We start from the raw sequence: 26,129 nt of genomic DNA on the forward strand, positions 1-26,129 counted from the left end.
ATTTTTTTTTTACCACTATACTAACTGGCATTTTTAAAACACTTCCTAGGTGGTAAACATTCATGAAAGATATCTAAATTTGAGAAACACTTTGTTAAATGACAGATAAGATTCTCCTAGAATTTAAAAAAAAAAAAAAAAAGTGGGCTTGGGGATTTAGCTCAGCGGCATAAGCACCTGCCTTGCAGTCACATGGTCGTGAGTTCAATCCCTGGTACCGATTTAAAAGAAAAAAAAAAAGATTCTCCTGGAATATTATATGAAGGGCATATTTTGAGGACATTCTGGACAGTTTTTGTCAGAGCTGAGAAAGATAGGGTAGGGTTAGTCATGTTTCCTTTCACACTTCACTGAAATAGTCATTTTGCAGGGTTCACATGCTCACTGTTGTGGATAGTGCTGCAGAGCAAACCTGGAGGTGCTATAACTGAGCTGCATCCCCAGCCTGCATTCTTTTTTTAAAACTTTAGGACAGGAGCTTGCTGAGTTGCAGAAGAGAGATACTCGTAACAACTTGGCTTTGAGAAAATTTAAACATAATACAAAAATCAGATTTTTATTCTCTTATGTGCTGTGGGATTTTGTGAAACTAAGGTTCTCAGCATAAGCTATGTATACTAATAGCCTTCCCCCAAATAAACAAATGTTGCCATGTATGGTTACACTGTTAACAACTCATTTAAAAATACTTAAACATGGTGATATCCCTGTAACCCCAATACTCTGGGAGACTGAAGCAATCCAAGCCCAGCTTGGACAATTTAGCAACACTCTCTCACAAAATAAATAATGAGGCTCAGGTAATAGGATCACTATGAGTTTGAGACTCACCTGGGATACAAAGTGAATTCAAAGCCAGCGTGAACTGCATAATGAAACCCTGTCCCAAAAAGACAGTTAATCAAAAAGTGTTGGGGATATAGCTCAGTGTAAAGCAAACCTCAATAATTTCAAGAGTTAAAACAAAAGTTTAAGAGCATGTAATACTCACAATTGTGTATTCTTCATTGAAAGGAACAGGAACTGAAAGCAGACCTGTATTTAAACTAGATAATCAGAGGAGCAAATTGGTGCATGAGCTGCCTAAACCAAAGTACCATTTCCCTTACTGGTGTAGAGTATTTGAATATAGTGATATTAATTCAGTTTCTAGCAATGCATAATTTTGTCCACAGAGAAACATTGGATTTCTTTATTTTGAAAAACTCTAAAACCCAGAGGGTTTAAACTATGGGAATGAAGTACTTTATAGGTTTAAATAGAACACATACACAAAAATAAAATCCTATACATACATACAGTACATAGCAGTCTTGAGGTAGCAGCACAGGGTTTTGTGCTAGATACTATGTTAATAGCCAGTCGCTGGACACCCTCTCCTCTTGTCATTACTCCAGTAAGTACAGACAGCTGGGAGCTGAGCTTTGTGTTGTCCAGTTAAGTTTGAGTTACTCAAAAGAAGTTTATGAGAGCTGTGTATTCTTGCCCAGCTTAATACAATGAAGGACAAGCCATAATGTTTATTGAAGATTTAAATTATATGTCAGGCCCGGGGATTTAGCTCAGTGGTATAAGTGCTTGCCTGGCAAGTGTAAAGTTGTGAGTTTGATTCCCAGTACAAAATAAATAAATTATATGTCAGTACCACAGAAAGTGGGTTTTTTCTCCTCTGGATAATATAATATGTTACCTATTAATAGAATCATAACTCCACAAGACTTCTAGCCTGTAAATTGTTTTATCTGAATTTGTGTAAATTCATAATTTAATGATATTAATATTTGAGCATAGAAGTGTTTATATATACCCAAAGTGTTTTAAAGTTGACATGGTAGTAGGGTACATAGCTAGAAGTATTTGTTTTTATTCTTGCTATCTCTCTGTCTCTGTCTCTCTCAAGAAATGAAAGTGACCACTTCTGACTCTTACCTTTTCTCCATATCTGACAACTCATCAAACTACTTATTTTGCATAGAAAGCAATGTGTTGAAGGATGTCCAAGCTAGTAAGAACATTTGTCCAAAAGCTTTAATTAAAACACTCAGTGTACCTCATACCCACTGAGCTTTCCTTCTGTGCGACTCACAGGATGCAAAACAAAAGCATCATTCCCCACCATAAGCTGGTGTAGGGAGGAACCTGCTGATAGTCTGCAGATGCTCATGTGTATGGGAAGTACTGGGCATCTTATCAAAAACTAAGTGTTCTTAACACACAAACATGAGTATGTGAGGGTAATATAAAGGATAATTGATTCTGTTTAGCTATTCCACAATGCATACATATTTAAAAATGTGTACCATAAATAAATATAATTTTTATTTTGACAAAACACTTTAGTTAAAAAGAAAAAAATTGTGGGTTGGAGATTTAGCTTAGTGGTACAGTGTTTGCCTACTGTGTTCATAGTCCAGGGCTCCTTCATCTTGAAAACACTAACACAGACTACTGTAGAGACAAAATTATCAACTACAGCTCAGTGTTTAAAAGTCTTCATGTTTCTTAGCAGTGTATATGGTCAGATACGATGCTTATAAATTACTGTTATTCATTAACAATTCAGTTAAATTCTTTTTTCCTGATTGAGGAGTAAAAAGAGGGAGGAATTGGGCTGGGGATTTAGCTCAGTGGCATAAGCGCCTGCCTGGCAAGCAGGCAGTCGTGGGTTCAATCCCCGGTACTGATAAAAAGGGAAAAGACAAAAAAAAAAAAAAAAAAGAGGGAGGGATATAGAGACAGACAGACACAGAGCCCCAATGTTCTAAAGCACTGTAAACCTAGTATTACAGAAAATTTCCTGGTATTAGGAAATTACATTGCATTTTTAACTCCTAGCTTTGTCTGTAGAGCATCTAGAGCTATGCATAAAAGCCACCGAGAAATTAGCAAATAAAAAATCAACAAGCAGACCACAGCCCTGCCTCCTGAATTTTAGCTAGATGCTGAGTGAGATTTACCTGCATTTGAAAAAAGTTCTATCCATGCCTCTGGTATGGACAGGTTGAGAAAACTGCTCTATGATTGGCATTGAGAATCTTGATGCACAGGTCTTGGAGCTGAGTAAGAAGAAAAGCACTGCTTGTTTCTATGCATTGCTGTCTAGAATCTAGATGAAAGTGCATGTGGAAAGAAGGAAGCTAACACCCTAAACATGAAATAATATGGAATTATGTTCTGGATAATAAAATGATTTTTTGCTTTTTAGTCAGGTATTTTAATGTGGTATATATATGCAACCAATTTGTTTAAGCCTTAGCTAAAAATCCTGTTACATGAAAAATATTTGTTCTTTCCTATATTTAGTATATTAAAATGGTTTCCTGTGTATTAAGTTCTTTGGGCAGGAATTATTGGCTGTAAAATTAATTTATCCATTTAAATAATGGCCAGATCTACCCAGTTTCTTGGCAATATGTTTTAGCTACTTCAACTGTCTAGCATTTTGACTTTGATTTCACACTGTGGTAATGTCTTGACTTTGGCTAAGTAAATACAGACATTTTCCTTGTTCTCTAGCTATTTGGAAATGATATAAAAGGTTGATTCCTATTTTTTTGTAATTTTTTTTCCATAGAGATAAAGTGAAGGGTCTAATTAGCTTATAGGCCAAACTGATAGAAACAGGAATTATTACTGAGTAGACTGCAGTGTTTTAAAATGCAGATGTCAGTATGCAGCTGCACTGTGATACAGATTTTAAAAATAATCTTTTAAGAGTAATGTCATAGTGAAATTCTATATGCAATATTGTAAATATAAGATGTTCCTAGAGGACTTTAATCATTGATTTTTGGTTAAATAAATGACTCTTGGTTATATCTATTATTTTGTTCTAGCCAAAATTGTTTGATGTTTTAAAATACCAGGAAAAGAAAGATTTATCCAGCTAGAGGTCAATATTTTGTAAAGTATGTTAGGTATAACATCATGTTTTTCAACTCCTGCCTTGTAACTATTTTTGTTATGCAGAAAGCTAAGAGTTCTCTTTATCAAATGAGATGCATGTTTTAATCCTTGCACACTATAATCCTGTTTAAAGTTTTTACATGAATATGGACATATGAATGGTCAGACTTTATATTTGGCCTCTTCTTTCTTTAACAGAGCATTAAAAAGAAGAATACAAACAAACAGGAGATGGGCACATACCTGAGGTTCATTGTCTCCCGCATGAAAGAGAGGGTGAGTCCTGCTTATATAATCTTCTAGAATCTCCCAAAATGAGTTTTATTCTGGTTCATTCTTTTAAAGTTAATGGTTGAGAAGTAACAAATAGGATCAATACAGAGTTGTATTTCTTTTCTGCAATAAATAGTTTTATACTAGGCTAGATATTTTTGTCTTTTTTTGCACAAGCATTTTGTTGCTACTGTAAATTAGAAATATTTAAAAATCATATTAAAATGAACATTTTCATTGATGATTATTGATATTTAAAATGAAATTGGACTTTTTAAAATAACTTTGTTTCAGTCAAAGCTTTGAGAAATGTTACATGAAACTGGATAATATATATGCATTTTTTTCATTAATTTTTAAAGTATTTCTTGTGTAAGATTTTTCTTTAAAGGTAAAAAATTATTTTGTTTTCCCTGTCTCTCTTTAGCCACATTTAAAACTGATGTATCTAACAACCTTTCAGGCTATAGATCTTAATAAGAAGGGGAAGGACAATAAACATCCAATGTACAGGAGACTGGTGCATTCAGCTGTTGATGTCCCCACCATACAAGAGGTATACTGGTTTCACTTCAAATACATTTTCTCAATTAACAAAATAATTTATAGTTAAACAGTGCTGGTTCTGGTTGCTCTTCTTTCCATGACAATGAGTTTTGTTTACTTTCTTACTAAAGAAAGAAAAGATATAATGACCAAATGAAGCTTGGTCACCCAAATGTGACTTGGAAATGTCATGTGCTCACTCTAAGGCAGATTTGATGTCATATTTTAAAAGATGTGTTTTGAACAATTTATACCTTCTTGGTACTTGTTGATTAAAGAAAATGTATTGTGGCCTGGGCAACTGACTATTTCATATATAAACTATTCATTTCTGGACATGGCTTTCTAGTTTTTGTTTATAGGAGCTTCACTCTGATAAAATTTAGAATATAGAACTAATTAAAATCTTGGGAAACTGAACAACATAAGGATTATGCCTAGAAAACTTCATTATTCTTAAAATTCTTGATTTTAACTACCACAGCTGAGGATTTTTAATGAATTTTTTAATATTCAATTATAAATTATAGTAAATGCAGAACATACAGGCATGTTTAGTCAGGATTGCAGAATTACCAACTTTCTGTTACCTGTGACTTGTTGAGAATTTAAAAATCTTATGGCTGGTCATGATTAAATAATAAGTTTAAATAATACCCACAGGAATAATTTAAAATCATCTTACAAATTTCCTCATCCTCTTAGGAGATGAGAAAGGCTAGCAGTTCTTGTGTTGATGTAAGGATAAATGAAAGTTTTTCACTCAAAGTGGCTGACAAATTCTAGGACAGAAAACAAAGTAATTTGAACTTTTTCTCCTTTCAGATTTCCTAGTCTGAGGCATAGCTCTTTCTCCTACACTGTGAGGCATGTAAAAGACACTTAAGCACCCAGCACACCTTCCCTTTGCTCACACATTTTCTTTCTATTGAAATCCCTGAAGACCCAATTCAGTGGCTGTTTCTTCCCAGAAGGCTTCCCAGATTCATGCAGCCTGATCCCTGTGGACCTGGGCTGATGCTCCCTGGTTGGTGTCCTGGCCTTTTGTTTTAACAAGTGTGATGATGAGCAAAAGTACAAAAATTAATAGGAAGACAAAATTTTTTATGACTTTATCAGTTTATAATCCAGACCAATCTAGGAAGCAGGTAACTCCACCTGGGAGAAGAGATGACAGTTGTACCAGGTCTGGGAAGATTTCCCCAGGAGGAAGCTACATGACGATGAAAGGGGATGAAAGGAGAACCTGAGTTCCAGGATTTTCATGCCAGTTTCCTGAATATATCCTTACGACCTCTATATAACTTTACCATACCTATCCCCTCTCAAAAACACCTGTTTTTCTCTGTACTCCTCCTCTTTGGCAGCTAAAGGCAAAACTATGAGAATCCGCTGAAGGGGGATATCCTTTTACATATGTCACTAATAAGAGAAACCCTTGAGTTGGCCTGGGTGGTTAGAGCAACACCTAACATTGATATTTCATTTTTAAATTACTTAATTCATTATATAGTCCTAATCTGGAATTCTTCACATATCTTAGTAGGAATGGTAAGCTGTCATAGAGGCCATCAGTTCTGTTTTCCAGTGTTTACTCCCTTGTTAGGATGGTGAGCATGTGGTCAGGGCCTCACCAGTTACATTGGCCAGGTCACCCATTTATGAAGCTTAGCGGCAGCTTTGATTGTTACTACAAAATGAGACGGTGGAACTGTGAAATTTATTCAGGGAAGGTAACTTAGAGCACACAGTGGTTGCAGGAGTATCTCATCTGCTACACTTTGTCTTGCTGTAACACTGAAGTTACAAAGCAAACAGTGATTCCTTTCACACGTGGTCCCTATTGCCAATACAGGACAACAAGAGTAGTCCTAATGTCCTCCTGGAAGAATTATGCCATGTCCTCTAGTTCTGTGAATAAAATCCAGACAAATAGTCTCACTAGTAACTCTTTTGCCATTTTGTCTTTTGCCACCTACAGAAAGTGAATGAGGGGAAATATCGAAGTTATGAAGAATTCAAAGCTGACGCCCAACTGCTTCTCCACAACACAGTGATTTTCTATGGAGGTTGAATGCATTTTATTTTGTGTGCATTTTTAAATGCGATTTATTTTTCATGTTGAGAAATATGTTTTATAAGACATTACATTTAAAAAATTAATACCTCAGTGTTACCTTACCTGTACATAGAAGTAAAGTTAGAATTTTCAAATTTCTGATGATATGGCTAATAAAGTTGACTGGCCAGTGGCCAAACTGTGGTATCCAAACTGATGAAACTATAACTTTATGATTTTGCATGTATTTGTCTTAGCTGAGTGGCTTTTTATAGCACTTTGATTAATTCTGATGTTTCCCTGTTAATAGCCCATCATTCAAAAATAAGAAGTGGGCCAGGGATTTAGCAAAGTGGTATATGAACCTGCCTGACAGGTACAAGGCTGTGAGTTTGATCCCTGGTACCAAAGGAAAAAAAGGCAGTAGGTTACTGTGTAGCTATAAAATTAGTGGTAGTATTGAATATAAAATAGTAGCTGCCTATAGAATTTAATTTTGCTGCCTGACCTTTATTTAAAATACATGTTTGGTTCAAAATAGTATATGCTTACTTTTGCTAAAAAAATACATAAAGTCATTGTATTAATTTCGATAGTCATATTTCTAGATCATTGATTGTAGGTTTATTCATCTTTAATTACAGCAGACAGTGAGCAAGCTGACATTGCAAGGATGTTATATAAAGACACGTGTCATGAGGTACTGTTCATACTCTTGCTGTCATCCACAGTTATTTCAGGATTGCACTCTCTCGTCTGCATTTTAACTGTGCCATATCCCTTAAATATAACTTCATTTTCATGTTTGATATATATGGGAAATAATGCAAGGGGGAAGAAAAAATTCTGACTAAAACATTCAAAGAGAAATCCTAGGAGTGAGACTTAGTAAGTGAATTTTCAACTGCCTTCCAGAACATTGTATTGGTGAAACAATGTGTGTGAGTATGTGGCACTAGGCAGATGATGACTGCTACCTTGTAAATGAATGGTTCACATATGCCTCCCTACCAGCCTACATAGACAAATCAAAACCCACTGAAAAACACAAATCCAACCAAAGAATAAAGTGTGCGTTTATATAATAAATGTTTCTGTGGTCTTTTTTATGTGAAGCACTTGCCTATAACTACTATCATTGCCAAAGTTCCTCAGTTTACCTAAAAAGTTTTATCTCTTCATTTTAAATTTGACCTTTGCTTTTTTATTTGTTCAACAAATATTTATTGAACAGCAACCATGTGCCAGGCAGTGTGTTCAGGAGTCAAGAGTATAGACTTCCTCTTCCTGAAGCTGCTTTCTGCAAAGACAGAAAAGGAAAACACATAAAGTGTGTCCCTTCCCCTTGTGAAGAGAATGTCATGAAAGGGTGCAGGGGACTAAAGTGGAGGGAGAGGCAGATTGAGGACTGCTGCTACCAGTAGCGCATGTTTCATGTGTGCTTATCTGGAAGGCTTTTCTGAAGAAATGCTGTTTAGTCTGAGCACTGACTCGTCAGATGGGAGCAGGGTAGAGCACAGAGGCACACTGTGCCAAGCATCATAGCATTGATCTTCTATTCCATTTGCCATCTGACACTATGGAGAGCATTCTGGTAGACACTGACAGGGTCTTCCAGGATTGCTTACTGAAAAATTTAATAGATTCTACAAGAAGCAAAATTCAGTACTACTGATGTACTTAAATGAGAATATTTATGTGAAAATGTACGTTTTAATGTACATATATGTATTATATATATATACTTATTACATATGTTTAAATAGTTGCTTTCCTTTTCAGCTTGATGAACTACAACTTTGCAAAAACTGCTTCTATTTGTCAAATGCTCGTCCAGACAATTGGTTCTGCTATCCTTGTGTATGTACAATTTTTTTTATCTTGTTCTCACCCAAGTAACATACCACTTTAGGGAAGTTTATTCCCAACTCATTTAAATATCATAATTTTTCCATAATATTATTCATTATATCATATCGTGTTTTTAATTAGTATGAACATCTGAAACATGGGGAAAATAATGGAGATCATTATTTATTTTTGAATTTTAAAATAAACTACTTAATAAAACTAAATATTGGATCCCTTAATAGATATGGTAGTAAAGTGAACTTTTGCTTTTCCTTTTGTTCTTTGATAAGAGATCTTAGGCTTTGTATGTCTGTAGCTATGTAATTTCCCTAAAATAATGTGATTTCAAGAAGGGTACTCAGGGGCTGGGATTTAGCTCAGCGGCATAAGTGCCTGCCTTGCAAGCAGGCAGTCATAAGTTCGATCCCCGGTACCGGTAAAAATGAAAAAGACAAAAAAAAAAAAAAAAGGGTGCTCACAGAAACCCTGTTTCTTTTTTTTTTTTTTTTTTTTTTTTTGTCTTTTTCGGTACCAGGGATCGAACTCATGACTGCCTGCTTGCAAGGCAGGCGCTTATGCCGCTGAGCTAAATCACCAGCCCCACAGAAACCCTCTTGAATGCAGGTGTTGTGGCACATACCTGTAATCCCAGCACTTGGGAGGCTGAGACAGGAGGATCACCATAAGTTCAAGGCCAGCCTGGGCTACATAGTGGATTCAAGAGTTACTAAGACCCTATCAAAAAACAGAAACAAACAAAAAAACCTTCTTGAGTGTTTTAGGTCAGCAGCTCCAATGAGGAAAAGCCAGATTTGTCAGTCTGCTGTGCAGATCTGATACTTGTGGACCTGATAGCCTGTGGAAGCTTAAACTTGCACTTATCTCACAAATCCTAGGCAAAGTTGATGCTGTTGGGTCCAGCACAGCACTCTTTGAAGCAAAGTGGTGACAATCTGCTTACCACACGGCCTTAGCTTCAGAAGGGGCCTCAGTCTTCTGCAAAATAAGGTTTATAATTGCTGGTCTTACACAGGATATAAATTTCAGGTGTTTCTCTTGAAGATAAAACAACAAAAATAAATAAGAACTGTAGCCTTCTATGTGTTTAGGAGTTACAAAAACATTTTCAAAATAATGGATTGTACCTTTTGTACCTGACCAAGCAGTTCAATATTAGTGGTATACTTGCATTTAATACTGTATTGTGACAAAGTAAACATTTTATTTGCAGATACCTAATCATGAGCTGGTTTGGGCTAAAATGAAAGGTTTTGGGTTTTGGCCAGCCAAAGTCATGCAGAAAGAGGACAATCAAGTTGATGTTCGCTTCTTTGGCCACCACCACCAGAGGTAATTCATGCAGCCATGTGCAATGATCATAGCTGTGCTTTTGTGAACTACTTAAAAAAGTTTGACAGCTTGTCCACTAGAAACAATAGGGAGTTCATTTTAAATTGAAAAACCAGGGCTGGGGATTTAGCTCAGTGGTATGAGCACCTGTCTGGCAAGTGCAAGGTCATGAGTTCGATCCCCGGTACCAAAAAAAAAAAACTACATGTAAAATGAAAAAACAAAATCAGCATATGACAAAAAATAAAATGCAGCTAATAATGTTTGGTATAAACTATGTTTCTGGATATCTTCCAGATACCATTTGCTAAATAAGACATTTTCAGTAGCTGATGCTCTTAATCCTCAAATTCATATTAAACCTGAGATTAAATTCATAATACATTGGGATGGAAGGAGTAAATCCATTTCATAATATTATAAAGCTATCACCATTGTTCCATCCATCTTCAAGACTGTTAAAGCCCAGAAGGAAAAGTAATCAATTTGAGATTAGAAGAGACAGCCAATCTTACGCTCTACGAATATTCACAAATACATTTAATGCCTAAGAATTAAATGCATGCAACTAAAAAACATTGCTTCTAATCTGGGTTTTAAATTCTCTACTGCATGCATTGTTATTAACCACTATTACTCTGCTATTGCATTGTTTTGAATTTTTTTTTCTCTTTAGAATTAAAAAAAATTCTATTGCTACAGAAATCTTTAAAATTTAAATATTCACAATGTAAGAATATATGGATTCCCAGAATAGAAACCATTTTATTACTGTAAAATTAATGTCTCACACCAAGAGCGCTAAGCTATAGGACTATAAAACCAGAATAACTCTTCCATTGTGAATTAAGGCCTTAACATTATTCAACATTGAAATTAAGCTAAGGTAGTATCATAATAATGTTGCTAATAACAGTAAGTATGAATTTGGGTAAACTATCATAAAACTCAGAAAATAATGAGTCTAATAAAGGCAAAAAAGGGATCAGTAATGTGGTTCGTTTCACATAAATATCAAAAAAAAAAAAAAGGAAAAAATAATAAAAGTAAGCTACCTGATCTCAAAGTTATACTTTGCAAGGATTTAAATTGAGAGTCTGTAAATGTCCTCTGTCATGCTAGGAAGACAGTAGGCACAGGTCAGTATAGTAAGACAAGCTGCGGTGAACTTTTACATAGTCTTCATTTAACTGAAATAAAAATGAGTCTAATAGTGCCTAGAACATGTGACTAGTACTTTAAATTTCTATGTTCCTTCTTAGATAAACACACACTTAGCTGACACTATCACATCAGAAAACATTAATGACAATAAAATAACTCAACAGAAGATTAATTTACTACTAACATTTTTAACATTATATGTTTAATACATCTTACTCACTTGAATTCATGTTGACAGGCAGTGGTGCTGAGGGTTGTGGAAGTGTACTCAGTGGTACTCTATAAAACTGCAGTTGTCTACATTAATGGAATTGATTTTTAAAAAAAACAGTAGAAATGTGTTATAAACTGTTCTGACACTTAAGTGAATCAGCCCAGCATGGTGGCACACACCTATAATACCAGCACTGGGGAGACTGAAGCAAGAGGATTGCCAAGTTCAAGGCCAGCTGAGAGAGGTTATGCAGTGAGCTTAAGGCCAGCTTGATCTATACAGCAATATTTTATTTCCAAAAAATCAAAGGAAGGAAAAAGAATACATTTTGTTATATTCAAGAAATGGTTTAAGAAAGAAAATACTCTTAAAAGATACAAGTTTTTTTCGAGGCAGTTAGCCCTGTCTGAAAAGCAATCTATTTTTAAAAGGTTAACAAAAAATACTTTTATTGATTACCTGCTACATAGAGGGATCTCAAAAAATACGTTGATTGAAAGACTTAAGTTTAATACTAATTCAAAACCTAATGGCAAGGAACTCTTCCATGAGCATAATTTCATCTGCACTCTACGTTAGGGCTTTTCAAAGTGCACATACTTCATCAAGGTTTTTAATAAAGCACTTAAACCAGTAAGCTAGTGTTGACATATCATGTATAAATATTTGTAATATTTAAAATTTTATAGGAGTTGAAATTTAATAATTTTAGCCATTGTTAGTATTTACTGTTATACCATATATATTTTAAATGTATTTTTAAATAATAAAGCACAAGGTTTAGGTTATACAAACATGTTAGATATCTTTATTTATGGCTGTGGCACACTTGGCCATGATTCTCTTAATATTTTTCCCTAAAAAAAGTCTCAATATTTCTGGACCTCTAATATTAAAGACCTAGAATGAAAATTATAACATCTTATATATTTGTAAGGGAGATTAACTGAAAAGAGTCTTTGTCCATAGTGTCATATCCAGAACCTTATTCTGTGAACTAGAAAAGGTTTGATGGGCATTCATGTGTCTTTAGAGTTCCTGTCTCATCTGTGATGCTGTGTTTTTCCCTCTGTGTCCCCTAAGTCTTATTCATACAATCGTCTGACTTCTCGCAGTCAAATGTCAACCACCCCCACCCAGCCACCCACCCACAGTGCCTCAGAATACCTTGACCTTATGCTGTGTTGTATCACAGTGATTTCTCAGTTTCCTAAAGGCAGAGATAAGTGCCATCCTGGTAAAAAGGAGACCTCACTGGATTCCAGCCACTAATTAATAGTTTACATTTAGCCCCCTGGGCAACATCTTCTCCAGCAGTCAGGCAAGGCAGCCAAACCCATGGTCACCAAGTCTGCTCAGGGTGCTTTGTAGTGTCTTCCACTGGTGTACACAGGCATTTGTCAAATTAATACAACAGTCTAGATGCATAGTAATTTAAAGCCAGTCAAGAGATTAATGCCCAGGAAAAATTTCTTGAATTTTGAGCGTTCTTCCACAACATACCAAATACTGTTTTCTCTATTTTTGGATCTCTATGATACATAACTCAGAGATGCTTAATGTTCTTTCATAGCTGAGTACACTGTTTCTAAATGTAAAGTTTCCCCTTTGTTAACCCAGTTTATCTAATGCACAGGAACATAACATAAACACAACTTACCAAGTAATATTTTTAGGTACCCTTGTTTTATATGGATACATATATGTGTTTCATGAAAATTTCTGAACATTTTAAAATGATTTTGTAGTGCTGACCTGCAAATAACTGTGTAAGCCCTACTAGTTTTACAGTATTCAAAATGGTAAGAAGTAACATTTTTAAAGGATTTATAAAGAATGTTGATATGAACTCTGGCAGTCTCAACTAAACAAATAGCAGTTAGAAGGTTTCAGAAGATCTTTCCAATTCTGAGAATTTTACTTTGATGCATGTAAAAATCAGTAAAACACCTCATCTATTTTGTTTTTGGTTAGAGTTTGTTTATGAAGCCCTCATTAGTAGCCTTAGTAAATTAGAGGTGCCATAAATTGTATTTTACAATGGGTACAGGCCACCAACTTCTCTCAATACTGATATCCCTATTTTGAATGTTTCTGCCTATACCTTCAAATGCTTTTCATAGAGCCTGGATTCCTTCTGAAAACATTCAAGACATCACAGTCAACATTCACCGGCTGCATGTGAAACGCAGTATGGGATGGAAAAAGGCATGTGATGAGCTAGAACTGCACCAGCGTTTCCTTCGTGAAGGAAGATTTTGGAAGTCTAAGAATGAGGACCGAGGCGAGGAAGAGGCAGAATCCAGTATCTCCTCTACCAGTAACGAGCAGGTGAGCTGTGTCTTGGGAAAGAACTGCACATCAGTTCTTATTTTTAAATGTGAGGTCTCAGTGTACACTCTTCACTGTAAAACATAAATTTGTGACATATTCCTTTCCCTTTCAAACATTGGTACTCTGCTCAAGTAAACCCAAGCTGGTTGAAATGAATAAGTAGATATAAGCAAACGTAAACCTGACTTGGGAGTGTGAAGACTTAAGAGCACTGCTCCTCAGTGAAGGTACAAAGGCTTTCGTAAGCCTCGGTTATCAGAATCGTAGCTGAACAAATGGTACCTGAGTGGATGGAAGGAGCAGGAGCGTATGTGTGTCCACCAGCAGTATTTGGAACAGAGAGGTATCTCCTAGACTCGGGAATAATATGATACTACTTTTATAATGCCCACAGCTGAAGGTCACTCAAGAACCAAGGGCAAAGAAAGGACGACGTAATCAAAGTGTGGAACCCAAAAAGGAAGTAAGTTGCCCTCCTTGCAGTGTCCAGGTGGCTGTTGAAAGAGGAAATGCTCACGAAGTACGGTCGACACCCCCTCCTGCTGCCATCAGTAAAATCACATCTATCAAGTTTGTCCTCTTAGGCCGGGTGTGTGGTACACACCTGTAATCCCAGCACTTGGGAGGCTGACGCCAGAGGATTGCTGTGAGTTTGAGGCCCACCTGGGCTGCAAAGTGAATTCAAGGCCTGCCTGAACTGCATAGTGAAACTCTGTCTCAAAATGAGCCCGCCACAGAAAAAGTTTGCTTTCAGTCTTCTGACTCCTGTCATTATCTCCTGCTGCTAGACTCGCACACACAGGCTCAAACTCTGTCCTAGTTAAGTAGCCACTGAACAGAGTTGGCAAAGTAGGAAAGGTACATTGCTGGGTACCTGAAATTTTGTCGTAGCATTATTAAAATTAAAACATTTATCTGGTAAATCAATTATGTTAGCACTTAAAAACTGAAGGAGACTATGGTAAAACTCAGCATAGTTTTGACCTATATAAACCAGGCATGTTTTGAAACTGTAACTCTGAGTACATTTGAAACACATGTAGTAAGAAATGGTTTAGGATTGTAGGAAATTTGATAGTCTTGTTCAAAGAAATGATTATAAATTGATAATGATATTTATATTCTGACAAAATTTAAAAGCAAACTCATACTACTTATAGGTAATGAAATTATAAATGAAGTTGTTGCGTATTAGTGTAACCATTAATTCTATATGTTTTTATTCACTAGCTGGTTGGGGGATTTACTTAATTTAACTGTGATGTATGTAACAAGACAGCATCTTAATTATGTTTCAAATAGCAGGCTATTAAATAGATATCACTGAAATTTTATCCTAATAGAGTTGTTCTTGAATTAGTAAATTATCGTGCTTTGTTTTGCACCTAATCAGTTTTCTTCCCCCTTAGGAACCAGAGCCTGAAACGGAAGCAGTAAGTTCTAGCCAGGAAATCCCCACAATGCCTCAGCCAATTGAGAAGGTGTCAGTATCCACGCAGACTAAGAAGTTAAGTGCCTCTTCCCCTAGAATGCTGCATCGGAGCACCCAGACCGCCAGCGATGGGGTCTGTCAGAGCATGTGCCATGACAAATACACCAAAATTTTCAATGACTTTAAAGATCGGATGAAGTCAGACCACAAGCGAGAGACAGAGAGAGTTGTCCGGGAAGCTCTAGAAAAGGTAAAGCTGGTCCTGGCCACTGGTATCCGCATCCTTGAGCCTTCCTTCCCCACAGCACTGGCAACTGTGACTTAGCCTCTGCCAGGCAGTGGCCATTCTAAGTTAGGAATACAACAATTAGTAATATAATCATTTAATTGGTAATATTTTTTTGCCAAAATTCTTTGTGCATTGTAAGGGGGAAAGGTCTATCATTTTCATAGAATCTGTTACTAAGTTTTGTTTAAGCACATGGTCCATGTAAAGCACTGTGGGTTAACTTCTTTTTGCAGCTGCGTTCTGAAATGGAAGAAGAAAAAAGACAAGCTGTAAGTAAAGCTGTAGCCAACATGCAGGGTGAGATGGACAGAAAATGTAAGCAAGTAAAGGAAAAGTGTAAAGAAGAATTTGTAGAAGAAATCAAGAAGCTAGCCACCCAGCACAAACAACTAATATCTCAGACCAAGAAGAAACAGTGGGTAAATATCACTGTCTTTTTTAGTTTTATTTCTGAAAATGTCAGATATTATAGAAATTAATGCAGACGTATATGTATATGAGATACATAAAAATTATTCCTAAAATAAGGGCAATTATGAAATTGTCGGCTGTTTCATATTATTTATTGAAAATCCTATAGTAGATCCCCAGTCACTGAATGTTGCTTAGGATTATTTTGTAAAGGTGAGATAATACTTCAGTACAATTAATTGATCCAACTTCTCCATCTATTGCAGATACCTTGTTTAGGCAAATTGGCCTCAACTTTTACCTGATGATTTCCAATAAGTAAAATCCAAATTGTGAAATTGTAAATATATTTTATAATTAACAAATTAGAGATTTCAGATTTCCCTCCTCCTAACATTTATGTATTCCTTTAAAGAAATCAATAACTTTTATCTTTAACTACACTCCTTGATCTCTAACTAAACTCCTTTAAACCTGAATAAAGTGTTCTCTGTAAGTGTTGTCCTCCCCCCGGGGTGGGAGCTCTGCCTTACTCCATGATCTGTGTGTGGGGTGCACTCCAAGCTCAATGTGGGAATTTTAATGATTTTCTGTATAACATGAAACAGTAATTTAATTCTTCATTTTACCTGCCTACAATACATTTGTATTTTTCATGAAAGAAGAAAACATTTTAAAAATTATAATAAAGATTGTGGCTGGGTATGGTAGTACATGCCTATAATTCCAGTTACTCAGGAGGCTGGGGCAGAAAATCGCAAATTTGAGGTCCAGCAGGGCAACTTAGCAAGACCTTGTCTGAAAGCAGTATAAAAAGAGATAAAGGCATTGCTTAGTGGTAGAGCATTTGCTCACCATGCTCAAAGCTCTTGAGTTCATTTCATAGTATCCCTCACCCATCTAGAAAGATACATCAAGAAGGCAAATTTAACATATAATTTAGGTGAATATAAAGATAGCTTGGTTAAAACAAGTGGTGAGTAGTGAAATCAACATTTCCAGATAGGGAATTAAGTGTGCCCAAGAAAACAGACACAGAAGGACTAAAGGTCATGTTTGTGATTATTCCAGCATCATGCAAAGACACAGCTAGAATGTGGACACCAGGTGTATGAGAAGACATCCCCTTAAGTTTTTAAAAGAACCAAAGGAAATGGGAAGAGGAAGCTGTAATAATTATAATACCACTTTCTGTAGTACCTTACCAATTGTAATATAGCTAACATCAGTATTTTTTACACCCATTTCATTTTACATGAGACATTTGAGGCTTATGACATTAAACAGAATGATTAAAAACCTAGTTAGCAGAGCTGGAGCTCCAGAGCCCAAGCATTGCTCTTCATCAGATTGTGTCTTATGAGAAACAGAACACAGTTGCTGGACTGAAAGCATATGGCTATGCCAGATGCCACCGAATGGGTGTTAAGATGAGATGTGAGAAACATGGCAAGAAAGCTGTGTCTACAGAGAAGGAGACAGATGCAAAACAACCAAAGCAAATAATAGGACACTTGCGGTAGGAGAAGGTGTTTTTAAACTATGAAGAAACTAAGAAGTTGAGTAAACTTGATCTGTGTGACTAGTTAGTGGCACAGGCCCATGATTCTAATCCTAAACCATCTAATTCATCCAAGCTGTTTCCAAAATTAAACATGTTCTCTACACCTTTCTAACAGTAATTGCCTTTGCTGTTATAACAAGATCACAAAAGAATTCAAAACATTACTTTTAACCCATAGCAAAGCATAAGATACACCATCAAGAAGAAACTTAGAGGGTAGGATTTTTACAGAACAAACGTAGGCCCCAGGCCTCTCCCCACCCTCAGGGCTGCAGCTGTGTCTGTTTCTCACGCACACGGCCACGTCTGTCTAGAGAACTGTTACTGACCCAGCGTCAGTTGTTAGTGGCCACAGCTCGGGCTCTTGTCTTCCTTGTCATTGATGTCTCTTCTCGCATGATGTGACCACTAGTCAGCCCAGCCAGCCCTGCTGGCAACTTTAGCTTTTACCTTCGTCACTGTTTTTTTTCTTCCGTATCCAAACAGTCCGGCCTCACTGCCGTGGACATTTGGACGTGACATTGCTGGGGAGGGGGGCTGTACCTTGTGGGATGCTGCTAAGGCCCTCCAGCCTTTTCCAAAAAAAAGAACAGATGTTAGTGCATCAGTGGGAATGGCCCTGTAGAGATGCCCAGAAGCTGGTACAGTGCCAGGGAGACATGACTTGGTTGACATCAGATAATGCTGTAGGCTTGGGTATCACAAGTAATTTGTCCTTTCCTTCTGGTGCTCAGTACACAGACCAGCCAAGTTAGGTATTCCAGTGATGTTAGTTTGAGCCCAAAGGAGCTAAGAAAACAACGTGCAAAGTGTACAGTGTTAACTAGTGTCTATATATCGGCCCTCCCTCTCACGAAGTGCGCCTTGCTCCCTGTCCACAGTGCTACAACTGTGAGGAGGAGGCCATGTACCACTGTTGCTGGAACACGTCCTACTGCTCCATCAAGTGCCAGCAGGAGCACTGGCACGCGGAGCACAAGCGCACCTGCCGCCGGAAAAGATGAAGCCGGCCCGGTCGCCTGCCCGACGAGTACGCCTCAGACACAGCGGTTTTTGTTTCCAAGAAGCCAAAATTGTTTAGAATTTGCTTCCCATTTTGCACCAGCCTTTAAACACTTTTCGTGAAGAAATTTTGCACAGTAGTTTAAATCTTTTGTTAATGCTCCCCTGGAGTTTTTCAGGGGGTAAAAAGTAACATCAGTGGAGGGTATTATTTTAAATAAATTTTAATTGAGAATTTGTTGCATTTTCAGCAAATTTTAAAACATTTTTAGGTTTTACAGAGATTTTAACCTTTAAACAACAGATCTTAAAAAAAAAACAGGTGAATACAAGTGAATTTAACAAAGAAACATTTAGAATAGATCTGAATGTAAGAACTACAGAACTGTTTCAGAATAAAACATACTACCTTGATGTGACGTTTCTTCCTTAACCTTGTTGAGCTGGTCTGGTTCAGCTTAATTCACTGTTCAAAGGCATTATCTGTTGGTCATGCCGGTGGGTATGTGACTGAATTTAGGGAACAGGGTTGACACAGCAGGGCTAGTCCTGCGTATTTTTTCTTAAATATTTCCCAATTGTGTTTTTCATTATTTCTTTTCAATATATAACTTTTATAACAAATTATTAGCTTTGATCTTGTAGTTTAAAATTGCAGGGAACTGGGGTAACCTTTTACTGAGCTGGATCTTAGAGAAAATGATTATTTAAATTTTAAAGTTTGCACATTTCATCTTTGTCCTAACATGAGTGCTTGTAACAAAATAAACAACAAAAAGTAAAACAAAAAGCCAAAAACTACCTTTATCCATACATGAAATTATAGATGAGGCATACAAATTTCTCCAATGCTTCCCTTCCCCTCCCAGATGACCACCCTAACTGCCTATTATCTGGTGTCACTTCTTGTATGTAAGTTAATCCTAAAAGGAAAGAAAGCACTTAAGTTTCACAGAAGCCGTTATGTTTGTAGTAATGGGTCATTGCCTACTAATGAACTCCATCACTATACACAGAATGAAGAATAATGCATGTTAATTTTCTTGTATTAAAGATGCCGTGATTTGTAAAAAGTCTGTATTTTGCGGAATGTCTGGATTAAGAAGCATTACCAATAGGAATGGATCGATAGTTGACCAATGCTGTCTTTATACATAGATATATAAAACACAACCAGGAAAACAAATTACTTTTCTTTAAAAATATCTCACAGTTTATGTTGTTGGGTTTTTTGTTTTTGTTTTTTTTTTTTGGCAAAGACTGACCTTAGACCAAGTCAAATTCCCATTTATCGTTCAGTTATTTTTTGAGGTTAGAGAAATAATTTGTAAATATTTATTTAGACCTTTGATATTTATTAAAGGAATTACTCTCAATGGAAGTGAAAGAATCAGGAGGAAAGCCTTTTAAAAAGTTTTCTCCAGGTTTGTCAGGGTCACTCTAAAGATGAAAGTGTAAGTCAGTCTTCTGTGAAACATCGTCCATCCAGTCCTGATGCTGTCGCAGATGGTGGTGACACAAGTTAATTGACAAACTACTGCCAAACGGTGCACTCTTTGTACAGCCTCCTGGCAGCCCCGTTTCCCGCAGCTTCCCCACCACGTTCCGCAGTGACTCACTCGGTCATCGCCCCTCCTCGCTGCTGTGCAACACGCCAGGGGTGCCGCGGCCCCGGTGCAGATGGAGAGTCAGAACCAAGAACACTTAACCTTCTTTGATTGTTCTTCAAGTTTTAAAACTTCGATCCACCCCTATGAGAGCAAGTTATTGTGGAAATATTTTTGGTGTAAAATCATTCCAGAGTATGTAATATTTAACCGATAGCTGCATGACAGTGAGATTCGTGTTACTTTGGCTTTTTTGTCTCTGTTGACACGGTTGCACATTTCCAAGTTACTACAGTGTGAAAACTGTGTGTTTAAAAAAAAAAACAAAACTAAAAAAAAGAGATTGTGGCCTGGTTTTGTAAAAGTTTTAGGTAAAATTACAACTGATTGTTTTAGGAATCATTATTAAAATTTTCTGCAATCATAAAGCTATATCAAGGTGTTGAGCTTAGCCACTATGCACATTGTAATTATTCATTGTGGCTGTCCAGTTCTATGATGCATTCTGGCATTTTGTAAGCTGCTCTGACTAGCAATATATAGATTCATTTAATGTGTTAACATTGGTTAATAAATGTATTTAAAAAACTGGCTTTGATAAATTGTTAATTTGATCTAATCCCCCGATCCAAACTCAACACAACCCACCTAAACGTTGATGAGATCTGTGAGTTATTCCCTGGTGACTGTTCAGTGTTACAGTCAGTCAGTGTGTTCTGTAGATTACAATCCCAGGTACTTGGGAGGCTGAGGCAGGAGTTTAGGCCAGCGCAAGCAATTAGCAAGGCCCTATCTCAATACAAAATAAAACAAAGACAAAGGAGAAAACAATGTTATACATAATTTGTACACTTAAATATTTCAATTGAATTTACATTTACTAGTTCAAAAATACAGCCTGATGACTTAAAAAGGAGAGGATGAATGTTGTATATGGACTGCTATGTATTGGCCTGGAAAACTGATTCACTGTTCACAACTGAAGAGACTTAACTGGAAAACCGGCTAATGTGTCCTCTTTTGTTTCCACTCATTTGTTGGCAAGTTCGTAGGCATTAGTTTACCGGTACTAAGTTATAGCCCCATCACTAACCCAGCTTCACTTTTCTCTGTATCTGGTTTTCCCCTTTGATGATCTGGTGTGTATGCATCATAACTGGGGTCAGATGTTTAGCACTGAATCTTGCAGTCCCGTTACTGCAGGATTCTGAGGTTGTCAACAGTAATATAGACTGTTCTCTTCACCTTCCTTTTGTCTGTGTCTCAGTTACTTTTCTCTCATTGCTGTTTGTCTCAGCAGTTGCCCAATGCCCAAAGTTAAAGGAGGAAAGGTTTATTTAGCTCACAGTTTATAGAGGTTTGAGTCCATAATCAGCCAATTCTAGGACAGGGTGGCTTAACAGAGAACAGTCCATGGCAGGTGGAAGGTAACAAAATCAACAACCAACCTTAAGAGTGTCTTCCTATCTAGGCTTCTGGGATTAGGGCAGGGCCAAACCTATCAGTGAACTCATCACACACCCGTAACCCATCATCACAAGACTCTAGATTCAGCCACCTCTGAAAAAGCCCTATGACCACATGAGGCTTTGGGGGGGACATCTAGCCTGTCTATAACTCTTGCTGGCTGTGGTTTACTAAGCAACAGTTTTTCAATTTCCTAATTGAAAAACCTCTGTCAGACACCAACTCTGATTCTTAGACCATAAGAATTAAAGTTATTTTCAAAATAGCTTTTTCAGTTAAAAAAAATTAACAAGTAAAAACCAAATCCACACAGGTGTCCCTGAAAACAGTGATCCAAATGAAAAGAAAGACCCCCAGAGAGATGCAGACCAAGTGGGAGTGAGACTATCACTTCTGTAACAGGCAGAGCAGACTGCGTTAGTGGAATTAGAGACTAAAGTAGCTCCTCATTTTCTAGTACTTAGCAAAATGACACAAAGCAAAAATGTGGAAATAGTATACTTGTATGGAAGCCATCTTGTTTTAAGGAAGGAAAAAATTGGCCATTAACAGAGCAAAGCAATAGCCTTGTTCTGACTGCTCAAAGCAGGGTAGATACAAATAGGTAAATTTGGAAGCATTTAGGGGCTTGGGATTTAGCTCAGCGGCATAAGTGCCTTCCTTGCAAGTGTGCGGGCATGAGTTCAATCCCTGGTACCGATAACAACGAAAAAGACAAAAAAAAAAAAAAAAAAATTGGAAGCATTTAATAACTGCCAGACCTGCTCCAGCACTGAGTGGCAGAGCTCAGGTTCAGTTTAAAGCCTTTTTCAACCCTCGTACTAGGCTGAAATATATATATAGAAAGTTACCCACTAAACATTGAAGTCGGTGTCACAGAGTCAGTGCATCAGATCTGTCCTTCCCTGCCTCACCACAGTACCAGTCTCAGTTCTCACCAGAGCACTGGTGCAGTAAGTGAGTCTGCCTTCTCCTTGCCTTCAGTTTCTAATTTAGTGTTTTACAGCTTGATCTCAGGCTCATTTAGAGGACTTAAGTAAAGTAACGCTAAGCCCGTCTGCACTGCTAACAAGTTCTAGCAAAATAGAAGCAGCGGGGCCCTTCCTGGAAAATGTATGTGTTTGTACATATGCAAGATGAACTACACAAAATTGTACACATTCCGAAGTTCCACACTTACTGTGACCCTTGGGTTAAGAATTCCTGGCCTAGTGGCACTGGAGAAGCAAATGTGTTTAGGGACATGAAGGGAGCTGTTGTAACCTAGGTGACTCAGGCTTTCGTGTGTCCGCAAAGCACCTGAGAACCTTGTTAAAATCAGACTCTGACTTGGTGGGGTGAGGGTGGCAAGGGCTGGGGAGTCTGCCATCTCTCATAGATGTCCACGTGACATTGATGCCCTTGCCTAGAGACCACACTTGAAACAAGGTCTTGAGGTGTGTAAATTTATGAAAACTTAAGTACTACTGCACTAAATTATCATCAGTGCAGTTACAGAGAAACACAATGTGAAGCATGTATGTAAGGGCACATTTTCCAACAATCACAGTAAAAAGTGAAAAACAGGTGAAATGCATGCTGATTAGCTTATTATATTCAAAACATTAATAATTTCAATACATAATTAATGAGTTTACATTTATGTTTTGTGCTGTCTTCAAAATCCAGTGTCTTTTATATTCTAAACACATCTCCATTCAGACTCGTCACCCTCATTCACATGTGGCCAGTGGCATCAATATTGAACAGAGTACCCTGAAAACAAGCTTTGTCTTGAGCAAGTACCAAGCCTACCAGCGAATCAGTAGATTCAGCACATAGTCAGTGTGTGCTTACTTACATGGTACCTAGGAGCTGAAGAGAAAGTAACTGACCACTGACCGCTGCCAACTGTGAGGGCAGGCTCTGGCTCTGTGTCGGTGTCAGATTTCAGAGCTCAGAAATCAACCGGTTCTAATCTGGCATTTGCTGAGGGCTCTATAGGGTCCCTTTAAAATGACTATTTAGTCCAAGTCCTTAACCTAATACAGGAGGGACAAATGAGATGCCATCAGTGACAAGGTGGAAGTGCCCTGAGGGAAGGGAAGGGAAAGGTGGCTCTTGTCCTCCCAAGGTGGGCCTAAGAACTAAGATGACATGAACCCCAGTAACAGAAGAAAAGCACTCAAGCTCCTGACGTGGGAGCCCCTCAAGGAATGAAGAGGCAGCTGATGAAACCTACATGCTTTTACACCTGATGGAGCAGAGGCAAGTGCAGAGAAGGACTGAAATCGTACAGCGAGTCTAAAGGAACAGGATGTTTAAAAAAGAAAAGATTTATTTATACAGAATGCTATTGGCTGAGAATCACTACTGAAAAATGTTTCCCTTCTCCTATGGGAAGGGCATTGCTCACTGGGAGTTTTTGTCCCCTTTTTCAAGAGGAAAAGGGAGATTAGAAAGCCCTTGCTGCATCTGCTGTTTTTTTTTTTTTTTTTTAATTTTTATTTAAGGAGAAAAGAAAAGAAAGAAAAAAAAAAACAGTGAAGGGGTACAAGTTATACAGATTTACAGAATAAAAAAAATGCGCAGTAGGAAATCACTAGTTAATGGATTACATATTGTCATCTTAGAAATAATTATTCCAGTCACAAAATTAAAGCTTGTAGAGTGGACATTCCAACAATGATACTACAAACAGTTCTGTTCAATGATCCAATAAAACTCTGTGATATCATTTTCTATCTTATACATTTAAATATACATGCAGTTATATAGTTTAGAGCACTTTCTTTTCCTCTCTTTTGTACAGTGACTATTACACATTTTGGGTTTCATTGCTCCCACGGTTCTTGTTGCTTTTTTGGAAGAGAGTAAAACCAAATGTGACATAACAGAGCAGAATCGGTCAAGTCAAAAGGGTGGACATAATAGATAATATAAAAACATAATACAAGGTGGTCAACAATGGTTACCATAATGCCTCCCGCTATTTCTAATAGAATTGCCTATATCATTAGTTGTAATACAATTGAACAAAACCGTAAAGAATAAAACCGACAAAACCAAAACATTGGAGATATTGTAGGTCTTCAAAAGTAGATAAAAGTCAACGAGAATGGGCGTTATAATGAATCTCATTATCTTCTCAGCTGATGCCTAAACTTTCGAACCTGATACTATCCAGCAAAACAGAATAGAGGAACCTCAGTCAAAAACAAGATGGTGAGAGTAACACAGGGCTTCAAATCGAGATAATAGAAAGTCAAAGTGGGTTACTATATTATATCCTGCTATATTTTTCCCTTTAATTAAATGGATAAAAATAAAAAAGTAAATAATGGAGTGGAGATTGAGAAAAAAGAGGGCATAACAGCGAAACAGGGCAGATCAAAACATAACCATTTAAGCAGAATAGTGTTTCACCACCAGATAATCCTGACCCAAAAATAGTTACCATATTGACTCCCTCCCTGAAGTCCTTGAGTACAACTTCATATACTGTAGCATTAAGTATATCAAAACAATGTAAATCCATTTAAGAGAATGACAGCATTATAGAGTATTTAGAATCAACTAACAGAAAATGAACAATGGTCTCTGTATAATCTCCTTGTCTTTAAAAGGTTTTTTCTTATACTATCGTACATAACAAAATCCAATAAGATACAACCTGTTTAGACCATTGGAGACAGAAGAACAAAAGCTAGATGAGACTTCAAAACAAGATGGTACTAAATCAGCATTACCTATTAAGATGTCATTTTCTCCAAAAAAAGCTGTTCCTATCATCCAATCTTCTCTGTCTCATTTCTGTTGAGCTCTTTTTCTGTCAGTAGCTGTCAGTTTGTCTTCTTCATTTTGTTCTCTGCTCCATTCGTTGTGGCTTCCCCGCCCCTATTTCTGGGTTCTTTGTATTTTTCTTTTTTTAGAATATCCTGCAAAACTTTCTGTAGGGTTGAATTGGTGGTTGCAAATTCCCCCAGTTCCTCTTTATCCTGGAAGCACCACGTTTTTCCATCAATTTCCAGGGACAGTTGTGCAGGATATCTCAATCTTGGCTGGAGATTATTATCTTTCAAAGCTTGAATTATTTCTCCCCATGCTCTTCGTGATTTGATGGTTTGTGAAGAGAAATCTGCTGTAATTCTGATGGGTCTCCCCTTGTAAGTGATCTGTTTCTTGTTTCTTACAGCTTTTAATATTCTGTTCTTGTATTGAATTTCTGGAATTTTTATTATTATATGCCTGGGTGTTTCTCTGTTAGGGTTGTAGGTAGCTGGGGTCCTGTATGCCTCATACATTTGAGTATCTTTACCTTTTGCTAAATTAGGAAAATTCTCCTGGATTATTTCTGTGAGTAGCTTTTGTAGTTCACTTGTTTGTGTCCCTACTTCTTTTATGTTCTTAATCCTTAAGTTATGGCTCCTCTTATCATCTTCTTGTCTTTGTATTATTGCTGTGTGTTTCTTTGTTATTTTTAAGAAGTTTTTCATTTCATTCTCCCATGTTTCAAGTCTGCCCTCCAATTCAGATAGTCTGTCCTTAGTTTCTTTCAAGCTGTTATGCCAGTCTTGGGTAGACTTCTTAATTTCTTGATAGTCTCTTTGCACCTGCTTCACATACTCAATGCTTTCTCTGTTTTCTCCATCAAGCAATTCTCCCCTCTTTTTCTGTTCTT

General features: G+C 37.0%; 1 protein-coding gene across 20 annotated transcripts in view; it reads left to right on the forward strand.

Annotated features, from left to right (window-relative positions):
- Window positions 1-20,593, forward strand: part of Zmynd11 (zinc finger MYND-type containing 11) — a 90,345-nt gene extending 69,752 nt beyond the window's left edge. For 14 of the 20 annotated variants that reach the window (XM_013156394.3, XM_013156395.3, XM_063260110.1 and 11 more), the window contains 11 exons: window positions 4,105-4,182; window positions 4,607-4,735; window positions 6,707-6,794; window positions 7,429-7,484; window positions 8,567-8,644; window positions 9,867-9,985; window positions 13,487-13,694; window positions 14,092-14,160; window positions 15,107-15,379; window positions 15,652-15,837; window positions 18,275-20,593. In XM_013156394.3, the coding sequence (XP_013011848.1) occupies window positions 4,105-4,182; window positions 4,607-4,735; window positions 6,707-6,794; window positions 7,429-7,484; window positions 8,567-8,644; window positions 9,867-9,985; window positions 13,487-13,694; window positions 14,092-14,160; window positions 15,107-15,379; window positions 15,652-15,837; window positions 18,275-18,397 (1,407 nt within the window). In that variant the 3' untranslated portion in view covers window positions 18,398-20,593. The remainder of the gene's footprint in view (window positions 1-4,104; window positions 4,183-4,606; window positions 4,736-6,706; window positions 6,795-7,428; window positions 7,485-8,566; window positions 8,645-9,866; window positions 9,986-13,486; window positions 13,695-14,091; window positions 14,161-15,106; window positions 15,380-15,651; window positions 15,838-18,274) is intronic. The other 6 variants (XM_063260113.1, XM_063260116.1, XM_063260120.1 and 3 more) reach the window with 3 other exon arrangements.
- Window positions 20,594-26,129: the final 5,536 nt, after the last annotated feature.

The sequence above is a fragment of the Cavia porcellus genome, unplaced genomic scaffold (assembly GCF_034190915.1).
Source record: "Cavia porcellus strain 051 isolate PalLab524CR breed Dunkin Hartley unplaced genomic scaffold, mCavPor4.1 scaffold_13, whole genome shotgun sequence".
Taxonomy (NCBI): Eukaryota; Metazoa; Chordata; class Mammalia; order Rodentia; family Caviidae; genus Cavia; species Cavia porcellus.